We start from the raw sequence: 13333 nt of genomic DNA on the forward strand, positions 1-13333 counted from the left end.
TCAAAAGGTGCGGGTGTTAACCCAACCCGATCAAAAGGTGCGGGTGTTAACCCAACCCGATCAAAAGGTGCGGGTGTTAACCCAACCCGATCAAAAGGTGCGGGTGTTAACCCAACCCGATCAAAAGGTGCGGGTGTTAACCCAACCCGATCAAAAGGTGCGGGTGTTAACCCAACCCGATCAAAAGGTGCGGGTGTTAACCCAACCCGATCAAAAGGTGCGGGTGTTAACCCAACCCGATCAAAAGGTGCGGGTGTTAACCCAACCCGATTAAAAGGTGCGGGTGTTAACCCAACCCGATTAAAAGGTGCGGGTGTTAACCCAACCCGATTAAAAGGTGCGGGTGTTAACCCAACCCGATTAAAAGGTGCGGGTGTTAACCCAACCCGATTAAAAGGTGCGGGTGTTAACCCAACCCGATTAAAAGGTGCGGGTGTTAACCCAACCCGATCAAAAGGTGCGGGTGTTAACCCAACCCGATCAAAAGGTGCGGGTGTTAACCCAACTCGATTAAAAGGTGCGGGTGTTAACCCAACCCGATTAAAAGGTGCGGGTGTTAACCCAACCTGATTAAAAGGTACGGGTGTTAACCCAACCCGATTAAAAGGTGTGGGTGTTAACCCAACCTGATTAAAAGGTGCGGGTATTAACCCAACCTGATTAAAAGGTGCGGGTGTTAACCCAACCTGATTAAAAGGTGCGGGTGTTAACCCAACCTGATTAAAAGGTGTGGGTGTTTATTGAGAGGGTCCATTAATTGAGCATGCAGGCTTTACTTAGATTAGATTCTTGATTCATAATGAATCTCCATTAGTGACAGCTAGTTTTAGTGGGGTCCGACATAGTAAACAACCAATCATTAGTAAACAATCATAAACCATAGTAATGATGCAAACCATCCTGGGGCTGAGGGAGACAGAACTACACAAAATGTCAAGGCAAACCCACAGATCTACTCCATTTGTCATGAGGTCCTGCTGGCTCCCACAACAGGCCAGGTCTGTATAGTGCCTCTCTTACTGTACTCTCCACTGATGGATGGCTTGTGACGAACCAAGCAGACAACCCTGACAGACATGTACTCTGTCTTACCTCTCCATGGCTTTAGCTGTGTAAGGCAGGTGCATTTCAATGCTGTGCTCATCCTCGTCTGTCTGAAGACTCATCCTCTCAAACATCCCAGTCTTCCAGAGCTCAGCATAGACTACAGAGGGAGAGAGGGGTGAGGATTCAATATACAGAGGTCAACATAGACTAGAGAGGGAGAGAGGGGTGAGGATTCAATATACAGAGGTCAACATAGACTACAGAGGGAGGTGAGGATTCAATATACAGAGGTCAACATAGACTAGAGAGGGAGGTGAGGATTCAATATACAGAGGTCAACATAGACTACAGAGGGAGGTGAGGATTCAATATACAGAGGTCAACATAGACTACAGAGGGAGAGAGGGGTGAGGATTCAATATACAGAGGTCAACATAGACTACAGAGGGAGGTGAGGATTTAATATACAGAGGTCAACATAGACTAGAGGGGGGGAGAGGGGTGAGGATTCAATATACAGAGGTCAACATAGACTACAGAGGGAGGTGAGGATTCAATATACAGAGGTCAACATAGACTAGAGGGGGAGGTGAGGATTCAATATACAGAGGTCAACATAGACTAGAGAGGGAGAGAGGATTCAATATACAGAGGTCAACATAGACTAGAGAGGGGTGAGGATTCAATATACAGAGGTCAACATAGACTACAGAGGGAGGTGAGGATTCAATATACAGAGGTCAACATAGACTAGAGAGGGGTGAGGATTCAATATACAGAGGTCAACATAGACTAGAGGGAGGTGAGGATTCAATATACAGAGGTCAACATAGACTACAGAGGGAGAGAGGGGTGAGGATTCAATATACAGAGGTCAACATAGACTACAGAGGGAGTTGAGGATTCAATATACAGAGGTCAACATAGACTACAGAGGGAGGTGAGGATTCAATATACAGAGGTCAACATAGACTACAGAGGGAGGTGAGGATTCAATATACAGAGGTCAACATAGACTACAGAGGGAGGTGAGGATTTAATATACAGAGGTCAACATAGACTAGAGAGGGAGGTGAGGATTCAATATACAGAGGTCAACATAGACTAGAGAGGGAGGTGAGGATTCAATATACAGAGGTCAACATAGACTAGAGAGGGAGGTGAGGATTCAATATACAGAGGTCAACATAGACTAGAGGGGGGGAGAGGATTCAATATACAGAGGTCAACATAGACTAGAGAGAGGGGTGAGGATTCAATATACAGAGGTCAACATAGACTACAGAGGGAGGTGAGGATTTAATATACAGAGGTCAACATAGACTACAGAGGGAGGTGAGGATTCAATATACAGAGGTCAACATAGACTAGAGAGAGGGGTGAGGATTCAATATACAGAGGTCAACATAGACTAGAGAGGGAGGTGAGGATTCAATATACAGAGGTCAACATAGACTAGAGAGGGAGGTGAGGATTCAATATACAGAGGTCAACATAGACTAGAGAGGGAGGTAGGGATTCAATATACAGAGGTCAACATAGACTACAGAGGGAGGTGAGGATTCAATATACAGAGGTCAACATAGACTAGAGGGAGGTGAGGATTCAATATACAGAGGTCAACATAGACTACAGAGGGAGTTGAGGATTCAATATACAGAGGTCAACATAGACTACAGAGGGAGGTGAGGATTCAATATACAGAGGTCAACATAGACTACAGAGGGAGGTGAGGATTCAATATACAGAGGTCAACATAGACTACAGAGGGAGATGAGGATTCAATATACAGAGGTCAACATAGACTAGAGGGAGGTGAGGATTCAATATACAGAGGTCAACATAGACTAGAGGGAGGGGTGAGGATTCAATATACAGAGGTCAACATAGACTAGAGAGGGAAGTGAGGATTTAATATACAGAGGTCAACATAGACTAGAGAGGGAGGTGAGGATTCAATATACAGAGGTCAACATAGACTAGAGAGGGAGGTGAGGATTCAATATACAGAGGTCAACATAGACTAGAGAGGGAGGTGAGGATTTAATATACAGAGGTCAACATAGACTAGAGAGGGAGGTGAGGATTTAATATACAGAGGTCAACATAGACTAGAGAGGGAGGTGAGGATTCAATATACAGAGGTCAACATAGACTAGAGAGAGGGGTGAGGATTCAATATACAGAGGTCAACATAGACTAGAGAGGGAGGTGAGGATTTAATATACAGAGGTCAACATAGACTAGAGAGGGAGGTGAGGATTTAATATACAGAGGTCAACATAGACTAGAGAGGGAGGTGAGGATTTAATATACAGAGGTCAACATAGACTAGAGAGGGAGGTGAGGATTTAATATACAGAGGTCAACATAGACTAGAGAGGGAGGTGAGGATTTAATATACAGAGGTCAACATAGACTAGAGAGGGAGGTGAGGATTTAATATACAGAGGTCAACATAGACTAGAGAGGGAGGTGAGGATTCAATATACAGAGGTCAACATAGACTAGAGAGGGAGGTGAGGATTCAATATACAGAGGTCAACATAGACTAGAGAGGGAGGTGAGGATTCAATATACAGAGGTCAACATAGACTAGAGAGGGAGGTGAGGATTCAATATACAGAGGTCAACATAGACTAGAGAGGGAGGTGAGGATTCAATATACAGAGGTCAACATAGACTAGAGAGGGAGGTGAGGATTCAATATACAGAGGTCAACATAGACTAGAGAGGGAGGTGAGGATTCAATATACAGAGGTCAACATAGACTAGAGAGAGAGGTGAGGATTCAATATACAGAGGTCAACATAGACTAGAGAGGGAGGTGAGGATTCAATATACAGAGGTCAACATAGACTAGAGAGGGAGGTGAGGATTCAATATACAGAGGTCAACATAGACTACAGAGGGAGGTGAGGATTCAATATACAGAGGTCAACATAGACTAGAGAGGGAGGTGAGGATTCAATATACAGAGGTCAACATAGACTAGAGGGAGGGGTGAGGATTCAATATACAGAGGTCAACATAGACTAGAGAGGGAGGTGAGGATTTAATATACAGAGGTCAACATAGACTAGAGAGGGAGGTGAGGATTCAATATACAGAGGTCAACATAGACTAGAGAGGGGGTGAGGATTCAATATACAGAGGTCAACATAGACTAGAGAGGGAGGTGAGGATTCAATATACAGAGGTCAACATAGACTAGAGAGGGAGGTGAGGATTTAATATACAGAGGTCAACATAGACTAGAGAGGGAGGTGAGGATTCAATATACAGAGGTCAACATAGACTAGAGAGGGAGGTGAGGATTCAATATACAAGAGGGAGGTGAGGATTTAATATACAGAGGTCAACATAGACTAGAGAGGGAGGTGAGGATTTAATATACAGAGGTCAACATAGACTAGAGAGGGGTGAGGATTCAATATACAGAGGTCAACATAGACTAGAGAGAGGGGTGAGGATTCAATATACAGAGGTCAACATAGACTAGAGAGGGAGGTGAGGATTTAATATACAGAGGTCAACATAGACTAGAGAGGGAGGTGAGGATTTAATATACAGAGGTCAACATAGACTAGAGAGGGAGGTGAGGATTTAATATACAGAGGTCAACATAGACTAGAGAGGGAGGTGAGGATTTAATATACAGAGGTCAACATAGACTAGAGAGGGAGGTGAGGATTCAATATACAGAGGTCAACATAGACTAGAGAGGGAGGTGAGGATTTAATATACAGAGGTCAACATAGACTAGAGAGAGGGGTGAGGATTCAATATACAGAGGTCAACATAGACTAGAGAGGGAGGTGAGGATTTAATATACAGAGGTCAACATAGACTAGAGAGGGAGGTGAGGATTCAATATACAGAGGTCAACATAGACTAGAGAGGGAGGTGAGGATTTAATATACAGAGGTCAACATAGACTAGAGAGGGAGGTGAGGATTTAATATACAGAGGTCAACATAGACTAGAGAGGGAGGTGAGGATTTAATATACAGAGGTCAACATAGACTAGAGAGGGAGGTGAGGATTCAATATACAGAGGTCAACATAGACTAGAGAGGGAGGTGAGGATTTAATATACAGAGGTCAACATAGACTAGAGAGGGAGGTGAGGATTTAATATACAGAGGTCAACATAGACTAGAGAGGGAGGTGAGGATTCAATATACAGAGGTCAACATAGACTAGAGAGGGAGGTGAGGATTTAATATACAGAGGTCAACATAGACTAGAGAGGGAGGTTTAGAGGTGATGATTATATGAGTACAGAGGTCAACATAGACTAGAGAGGGAGGTGAGGATTTAATATACAGAGGTCAACATAGACTAGAGAGGAAGGGAGGTTTAATATACAGAGGTCGATAGACTAGAGATGGGAGGTGAGGATTTAATATACAGAGGTCAACATAGACTAGAGAGGGAGGTGAGGATTCAATATACAGAGGTCAACATAGACTAGAGAGGGAGGTGAGGATTTAATATACAGAGGTCAACATAGACTAGAGAGAGGGGTGAGGATTCAATATACAGAGGTCAACATAGACTAGAGAGGGAGGTGAGGATTCAATATACAGAGGTCAACATAGACTAGAGAGGGAGGTGAGGATTTAATATACAGAGGTCAACATAGACTAGAGAGGGAGGTGAGGATTTAATATACAGAGGTCAACATAGACTAGAGAGGGAGGTGAGGATTCAATATACAGAGGTCAACATAGACTAGAGAGGGAGGTGAGGATTTAATATACAGAGGTCAACATAGACTAGAGAGAGGGGTGAGGATTCAATATACAGAGGTCAACATAGACTAGAGAGGGAGGTGAGGATTCAATATACAGAGGTCAACATAGACTAGAGAGGGAGGTGAGGATTTAATATACAGAGGTCAACATAGACTAGAGAGGGAGGTGAGGATTCAATATACAGAGGTCAACATAGACTAGAGAGGGAGGTGAGGATTTAATATACAGAGGTCAACATAGACTAGAGAGGGAGGTGAGGATTTAATATACAGAGGTCAACATAGACTAGAGAGGGAGGTGAGGATTTAATATACAGAGGTCAACATAGACTAGAGAGGGAGGTGAGGATTCAATATACAGAGGTCAACATAGACTAGAGAGGGAGGTGAGGATTTAATATACAGAGGTCAACATAGACTAGAGAGAGGGGTGAGGATTCAATATACAGAGGTCAACATAGACTAGAGAGGGAGGTGAGGATTCAATATACAGAGGTCAACATAGACTACAGAGGGAGGTGAGGATTCAATATACAGAGGTCAACATAGACTAGAGAGGGAGGTGAGGATTCAATATACAGAGGTCAACATAGACTAGAGAGGGAGGTGAGGATTTAATATACAGAGGTCAACATAGACTACAGAGGGAGGTGAGGATTCAATATACAGAGGTCAACATAGACTAGAGAGGGAGGTGAGGATTCAATATACAGAGGTCAACATAGACTAGAGAGAGGGGTGAGGATTTAATATACAGAGGTCAACATAGACTAGAGAGGGAGGTGAGGATTTAATATACAGAGGTCAACATAGACTAGAGAGGGAGGTGAGGATTCAATATACAGAGGTCAACATAGACTACAGAGGGAGGTGAGGATTCAATATACAGAGGTCAACATAGACTAGAGAGGGAGGTGAGGATTCAATATACAGAGGTCAACATAGACTAGAGAGGGAGGTGAGGATTCAATATACAGAGGTCAACATAGACTACAGAGGGAGGTGAGGATTCAATATACAGAGGTCAACATAGACTAGAGAGGGAGGTGAGGATTCAATATACAGAGGTCAACATAGACTAGAGAGGGAGGTGAGGATTTAATATACAGAGGTCAACATAGACTAGAGAGGGAGGTGAGGATTTAATATACAGAGGTCAACATAGACTAGAGAGGGAGGTGAGGATTCAATATACAGAGGTCAACATAGACTACAGAGGGAGGTGAGGATTCAATATACAGAGGTCAACATAGACTAGAGAGGGAGGTGAGGATTTAATATACAGAGGTCAACATAGACTAGAGAGGGAGGTGAGGATTCAATATACAGAGGTCAACATAGACTACAGAGGGAGGGGTGAGGATTTAATATACAGAGGTCAACATAGACTAGAGAGGGAGGTGAGGATTTAATATACAGAGGTCAACATAGACTAGAGAGGGAGGTGAGGATTCAATATACAGAGGTCAACATAGACTAGAGGGGGGGAGAGGATTCAATATACAGAGGTCAACATAGACTAGAGAGAGGGGTGAGGATTTAATATACAGAGGTCAACATAGACTAGAGAGGGAGGTGAGGATTCAATATACAGAGGTCAACATAGACTACAGAGGGAGGTGAGGTATCAACATGCACATTATTACTGGTGAAGTGAGGCTCGTATTAGCATTTGACTGCGAGTCATTCGTTCAGTCGCACCGATACGTGTTTGGCAGCGTCAGTGAGAACGTCTCTTTTCCAGTATCAGTCAGATGATTGGTCCTCTGAGGACAACTCGTGTTGTTTTTGTGTCAAGCAATCAAGACTGGATTAGGGCTGTGACGGTCATGGGATTTCAGATGACGGTAATTGGCCAGCCAAATGACCATGGTCTCGGTAATAACTTGAAGAATAATCATTAGGAACATTTTCTCCTGTCCTTCGCTCCGGCCTGCATGTGCTGCCATATGAAGAGAATAGAAGGGGCGACCCCATTCAAGTCAATGGTAGTGCAATGGTTGGACTGGAGGCCCTTGTGACTGTACCAATAGGAGCAAAACAGGAAGTGTACCCATCAATATGTGCTGTGATTTGTTGATTCAGCTCAATTTCCTCAATTCTTCACTACGAGATTCGGTTCCAACTTATTGGGAGAGGGAGTACTCCCCCTCTAGATTTTGCGAGTTTTCAGTCTTGGTATGTGTGTTTGCTTATGTAGGATGTGTTTGCTTGTGTAGCCAGTGCTTCCTTGCTCATGTAGGATGTGTTTGCTTGTGTAGCCAGTGCTTCCTTGCTCATGTAGGATGTGTTTGCTTGTGTAGCCAGTGCTTCCTTGCTTGAGTAAGATGGCCAGCGGTAAGAATAAGTTGAAAAAGTCTAACCACCAGTCTGAACCTCCGACCGTGCCCTAGTTGGTTTTACAATGACAACGAAAGATACGAGGGCTGTCCTGTTGCCTAGGGTGGAAACCGGCTCCGGTGGCCTTGGCCCAGACCAGTTATGGAGAGGCCTTGGCCCAGACCAGTTATGAAGAGGCCTTGGCCCAGACCAGTTATGAAGAGGCCTTGGCCCAGACCAGTTATGAAGAGGCCTTGGCCCAGACCAGTTATGAAGAGGCCTTGGCCCAGACCAGTTATGAAGAGGCCTTGGCCCAGACCAGTTATGAAGAGGCCTTGGCCCAGACCAGTTATGAAGAGGCCTTGGCCCAGACCAGTTATGAAGAGGCCTTGGCCCAGACCAGTTATGGAGAGGCCTTGGCCCAGACCAGTTATGAAGAGGCCTTGGCCCAGACCAGTTATGGAGAGGCCTTGGCCCAGACCAGTTATGAAGAGGCCTTGGCCCAGACCAGTTATGAAGAGGCCTTGGCCCAGACCAGTTATGAAGAGGCCTTGGCCCAGACCAGTTATGAAGAGGCCTTGGCCCAGACCAGTTATGGAGAGGCCTTGGCCCAGACCAAGGCCCCTCCTCCTGCTCTCCCTCTCAAGGCCCCTCCTCCGCCTGCTCTCCCTCTCAAGGCCCCTCCTCCGCCTGCTCTGACCTCTCAAGGCCCCTCCTCCTCCTGCTCTCCCTCTCAAGGCCCCTCCTCCTCCTGCTCTCCCTCTCAAGGCCCCTCCTCCGCCTGCTCTTCCTCTCAAGGCCCCTCCTCCGCCTGCTCTGACCTCTCAAGGCCCCTCCTCCGCCTGCTCTCCCTCTCAAGGCCCCTCCTCCGCCTGCTCTGACCTCTCAAGGCCCCTCCTCCGCCTGCTCTTCCTCCTCAAGGCCCCTCTGCCTGCTCTCCCTCTCAAGGCCCCTCCTCCGCCTGCTCTCCCTCACAAGGCCCCTCCACCTCCTGCTCTCCCTCTCAAGGCCCCTCCTGCTCTCCCTCTCAAGGCCCCTCCTCCTCCTGCTCTCCCTCTCAAGGCCCCTCCTCCGCCTGCTCTCCCTCTCAAGGCCACACCTCCGCCTGCTCTTCCTCCTCAAGGCCCCTCCTCCGCCTACTCTCCCTCTCAAGGCCCCTCCTCCGCCTACTCTCCCTCTCAAGGCCCCCCCTCCTCCTCCTGCTCTCCCTCTCAAGGCCCCTCCTCCGCCTGCTCTGACCTCTCAAGGCCCCTCCTCCGCCTGCTCTGACCTCTCAAGGCCCCTCCTCCTCCTGCTCTCCCTCTCAAGGCCCCTCCTCCTGCTGCTCTCCCTCTCAAGGCCCCTCCTCCGCCTGCTCTGACCTCTCAAGGCCCCTCCTCCGCCTGCTCTGACCTCAAGGCCCCTCCTCCTCTTCCTCCTCAAGGCCCCTCCTCCGCCTGCTCTCCCTCTCAAGGCCCCTCCTCCGCCTGCTCTCCCTCTCAAGGCCCCTCCTCCGCCTGCTCTCCCTCTCAAGGCCCCTCCTCCGCCTGCTCTCCCTCTCAAGGCCCCTCCTCCTGCTCTCCCTCTCAAGGCCCCTCCTCCACCTGCTCTGACCTCTCAAGGCCCCTCCTCCGCTTGCTCTGACCTCTCAAGGCCCCCCCTCCTCCTGCTCTGACCTCTCAAGGCCCCTCCTCCGCCTGCTCTGACCTCTCAAGGCCCCTCCTCCGCCTGCTCTGACCTCAAGGCCCCTCCTCCTCTTCCTCCTCAAGGCCCCTCCTCCGCCTGCTCTCCCTCTCAAGGCCCCTCCTCCGCCTGCTCTCCCTCTCAAGGCCCCTCCTCCGCTTGCTCTGACCTCTCAAGGCCCCTCCTCCGCCTGCTCTGACCTCTCAAGGCCCCTCCTCCGCCTGCTCTGACCTCTCAAGGCCCCTCCTCCGCCTGCTCTGACCTCTCAAGGCCCCTCCTCCGCCTGCTCTGACCTCTCAAGGCCCCTCCTCCGCCTGCTCTGACCTCTCAAGGCCCCTCCTCCGCCTGCTCTGACCTCTCAAGGCCCCTCCTCCGCCTGCTCTGACCTCTCAAGGCCCCCCCTCCTCCTGCTCTGACCTCTCAAGGCCCCTCCTCCGCCTGCTCTGACCTCTCAAGGCCCCTCCTCCGCCTGCTCTTCCTCCTCAAGGCCCCTCCTCCGCCTGCTCTTCCTCCTCAAGGCCCCTCCTCCGCCTGCTCTTCCTCCTCAAGGCCCCTCCTCCGCCTGCTCTCCCTCTCAAGGCCCCTCCTCCGCCTGCTCTCCCTCTCAAGGCCCCTCCTCCGCCTGCTCTCCCTCTCAAGGCCCCTCCTCCGCCTGCTCTCCCTCTCAAGGCCCCTCCTCCGCCTGCTCTCCCTCTCAAGGCCCCTCCTCCTCCTGCTCTCCCTCTCAAGGCCCCTCCTCCTCCTGCTCTCCCTCTCAAGGCCCCTCCTCCGCCTGCTCTCCCTCTCAAGGCCCCTCCTCCGCCTGCTCTCCCTCTCAAGACCCCTCCTCCTCCTGCTCTCCCTCTCAAGGCCCCTCCTCCGCCTGCTCTCCCTCTCAAGGCCCCTCCTCCGCCTGCTCTCCCTCACAAAGCCCCTCCTCCGCCTGCTCTGACCTCTCAAGGCCCCTCCTCCTCCTGCTCTCCCTCTCAAGGCCCCTCCTCCGCCTGCTCTCCCTCTCAAGGCCCCTCCTCCGCCTGCTCTCCCTCTCAAGGCCCCTCCTCCGCCTGCTCTCCCTCTCAAGGCCCCTCCTCCGCCTACTCTCCCTCCAGCTGTATCAGCTCTAGTTAATAAAGTTACTTCCATATGGACTTGTCTGCTGCTTCCCTAACGCTGATCTGACCACGTCAACACGGAACTGGTCGTCATCAGATCCGTTTGGAAAGAGTCTCTACATTGAAAAATGTATGTATGCGTATTTGTTCGGGTGGGAAAGCCCCAGGTCCATTTCAGAATGGGTCCAACTTCTTAGACCTCTACTTGAGGCCCAAAAACAGACAACGCCAGGAACATTGTAAACACAGAAACTGGACTTGGGCCTGGAATAACGTGTTTTTTTTGGGCAAATAAACATAAATGAACTACAGTGTCTAAAGTTCATTTCTCCTCTGTACCGTAACCCCAAAACCACAACACGTACCGAAACATGGGTTTGGTGAACTGTTACACCCCTAGTTATGAATATAACTGCCGTTGCCTGAAGGAGGGAACGAGTTACAACATATTTTGGACCAAACCACCAGCAGAGTTTGGGCTCACTGAAGAGTGGTACTGAATTGAGGAAATGGATGCAAGCCCCGCTATTATAGCAGGGAGGCGGGGACAACTAGAAATGATCCATACCCTTCTGGTCAATCCTGAGGTGTTTTATAAACCTCAGCAGAGGACAGGGCAGTGTGTGTGTGTGTGTGTGTGTGTGTGTGTGTGTGTGTGTGTGTGTGTGTGTGTGTGTGTGTGTGTGTGTGTGTGTGTGTGTACCTACCCTTCTGGTCAATCCTGAGGTCGTAGAGAGGTGTTTTATAAACCTCAGCAGAGGACAGGGCACAGCGGGACAGAGGAACATGGTGAGACGGACCCAAGATGAACACCCTGCGACTACAGGGGAAAGAGAGGACTCAAGTCAGCTCACTGTCCTCAGTAGGACTCAGATCAGCATTGCAGCTCAGTGGACCAGTCATCATGGACCAGTCATCGTGGACCAGTCATCAGGCCACCAGTAAGGTCGGCCCGACCAGGCTTCGCTCACGCTGTTCCAAGGTGAGGCTGTGACAGAGGCTACTCCAATAGTGCTAACTACTGTCTGTGTGAGGTAACTACAGGCTGATAGTTCCTGCATGGTGAAACAGGGCAGGCTAAGGGTTTGATAAGGAGGGAAAATGTAGAAAAATGATGATTTGATGATACTTAAAAAGTGTCCATGAAAATGTATTTTGTTACTGAGAGAATATGTTAAATTTAGAAACCTGACTGAACATATGTAACAGACGTAATGACTTACGTAACAGAAGGGTCTATTTGTTTGTAGGCGTGTGCAGCACAGGCACCGCAGTAGGAATACCCAGCATGCCTGAAAACACATTACAACACACCATTACAACCTGCCTGGCTGACAACACATTACAACCTGCCTGGCTGACAACACATTACAACCTGCCTGGCTGACAACACATTACAACCTGCCTGGCTGACAACACATTACAACCTGCCTGGCTGACAACACATTACAACCTGCCTGGCTGCCAACACATTACAACCTGCCTGGCTGACAACACATTACAACCTGCCTGGCTGACAACACATTACAACCTGCCTGGCTGACAACACATTACAACCTGCCTGGCTGACAACACATTACAACCTGCCTGGTTAAAAACACATTACAACCTGCCTGGCTGACAACACATTACAACCTGCCTGGCTGCCAACACATTACAACCTGCCTGGCTGACAACACATTACAACCTGCCTGGCTGACAACACATTACAAGACACCATTACAACCTGCCTGGCTGACAACACACCATTACAACCTGCCTGGCTGAAAACACATTACAACACACCATTACAACCTGCCTGGCTGACAACACACCATTACAACCTGCCTGGCTGAAAACACATTACAACACACCATTACAACCAATAGAAAACATGACCCCCATTGCCCCAATCACAACAATCACATTTCAGTCATTCATATGCTGTTATCCAATAATACTCAGAATGAGTTGATGACAAGACGAGGCCTTTTCCTCGACTAGTAGTGGTGCTTACGGTGCTATGATGGCTCTAGCAGGGCTGACAGTGGAAGGTGCTTCAGACAGCCAACCCTCTAGTTGTGTATTCAGCTGGGAGCCTGCAGAGAGGGAAGAAAAACACTTCATTAATCCACACCAAACAGGAAGGACTCTTCTGCTGTACCCCAATGCCTCTTACACACAGGGGGAACAGAAATGACTCTTCTGCTGTACAATTATACCCTATAATACCCTTTACCCTTCAGTCCTGATTGGAAGTGATTCTAAAATACCCTATGTGGAAAATGATTGGTGGAAAAACAATTGGAACCATTTCCCTGTTTGACCACTAGGTTTTATGGGGTATTATGACACCTCCACTGTGGGGCTCTTTAGTGCACTATATAGGGAATAGGGTCCAATAGGGCTCTGGTCTAAAGTAGTGCACTATATAGGGAATAGGGTGCCATTTGGGATGCCCCCTGAATGATGTCAC

General features: G+C 48.6%; 1 protein-coding gene across 1 annotated transcript in view; it reads right to left on the reverse strand.

The window, feature by feature from the left end:
- The window catches only part of LOC139580512 (protein MEMO1-like), a 39243-nt gene that overhangs the window by 13581 nt on the left and 12329 nt on the right, over positions 1 to 13333 (reverse strand). The window contains exons 2-5 of the mRNA XM_071409274.1: positions 12875 to 12956; positions 12102 to 12170; positions 11586 to 11698; positions 1093 to 1204 (exon numbers count right to left, since the gene is read on the reverse strand). Of these exons, the coding sequence (XP_071265375.1) occupies positions 1093 to 1204; positions 11586 to 11698; positions 12102 to 12170; positions 12875 to 12956 (376 nt within the window). The remainder of the gene's footprint in view (positions 1 to 1092; positions 1205 to 11585; positions 11699 to 12101; positions 12171 to 12874; positions 12957 to 13333) is intronic.

This window comes from Salvelinus alpinus, chromosome 7 (assembly GCF_045679555.1).
Source record: "Salvelinus alpinus chromosome 7, SLU_Salpinus.1, whole genome shotgun sequence".
NCBI classification, from domain to species: Eukaryota; Metazoa; Chordata; class Actinopteri; order Salmoniformes; family Salmonidae; genus Salvelinus; species Salvelinus alpinus.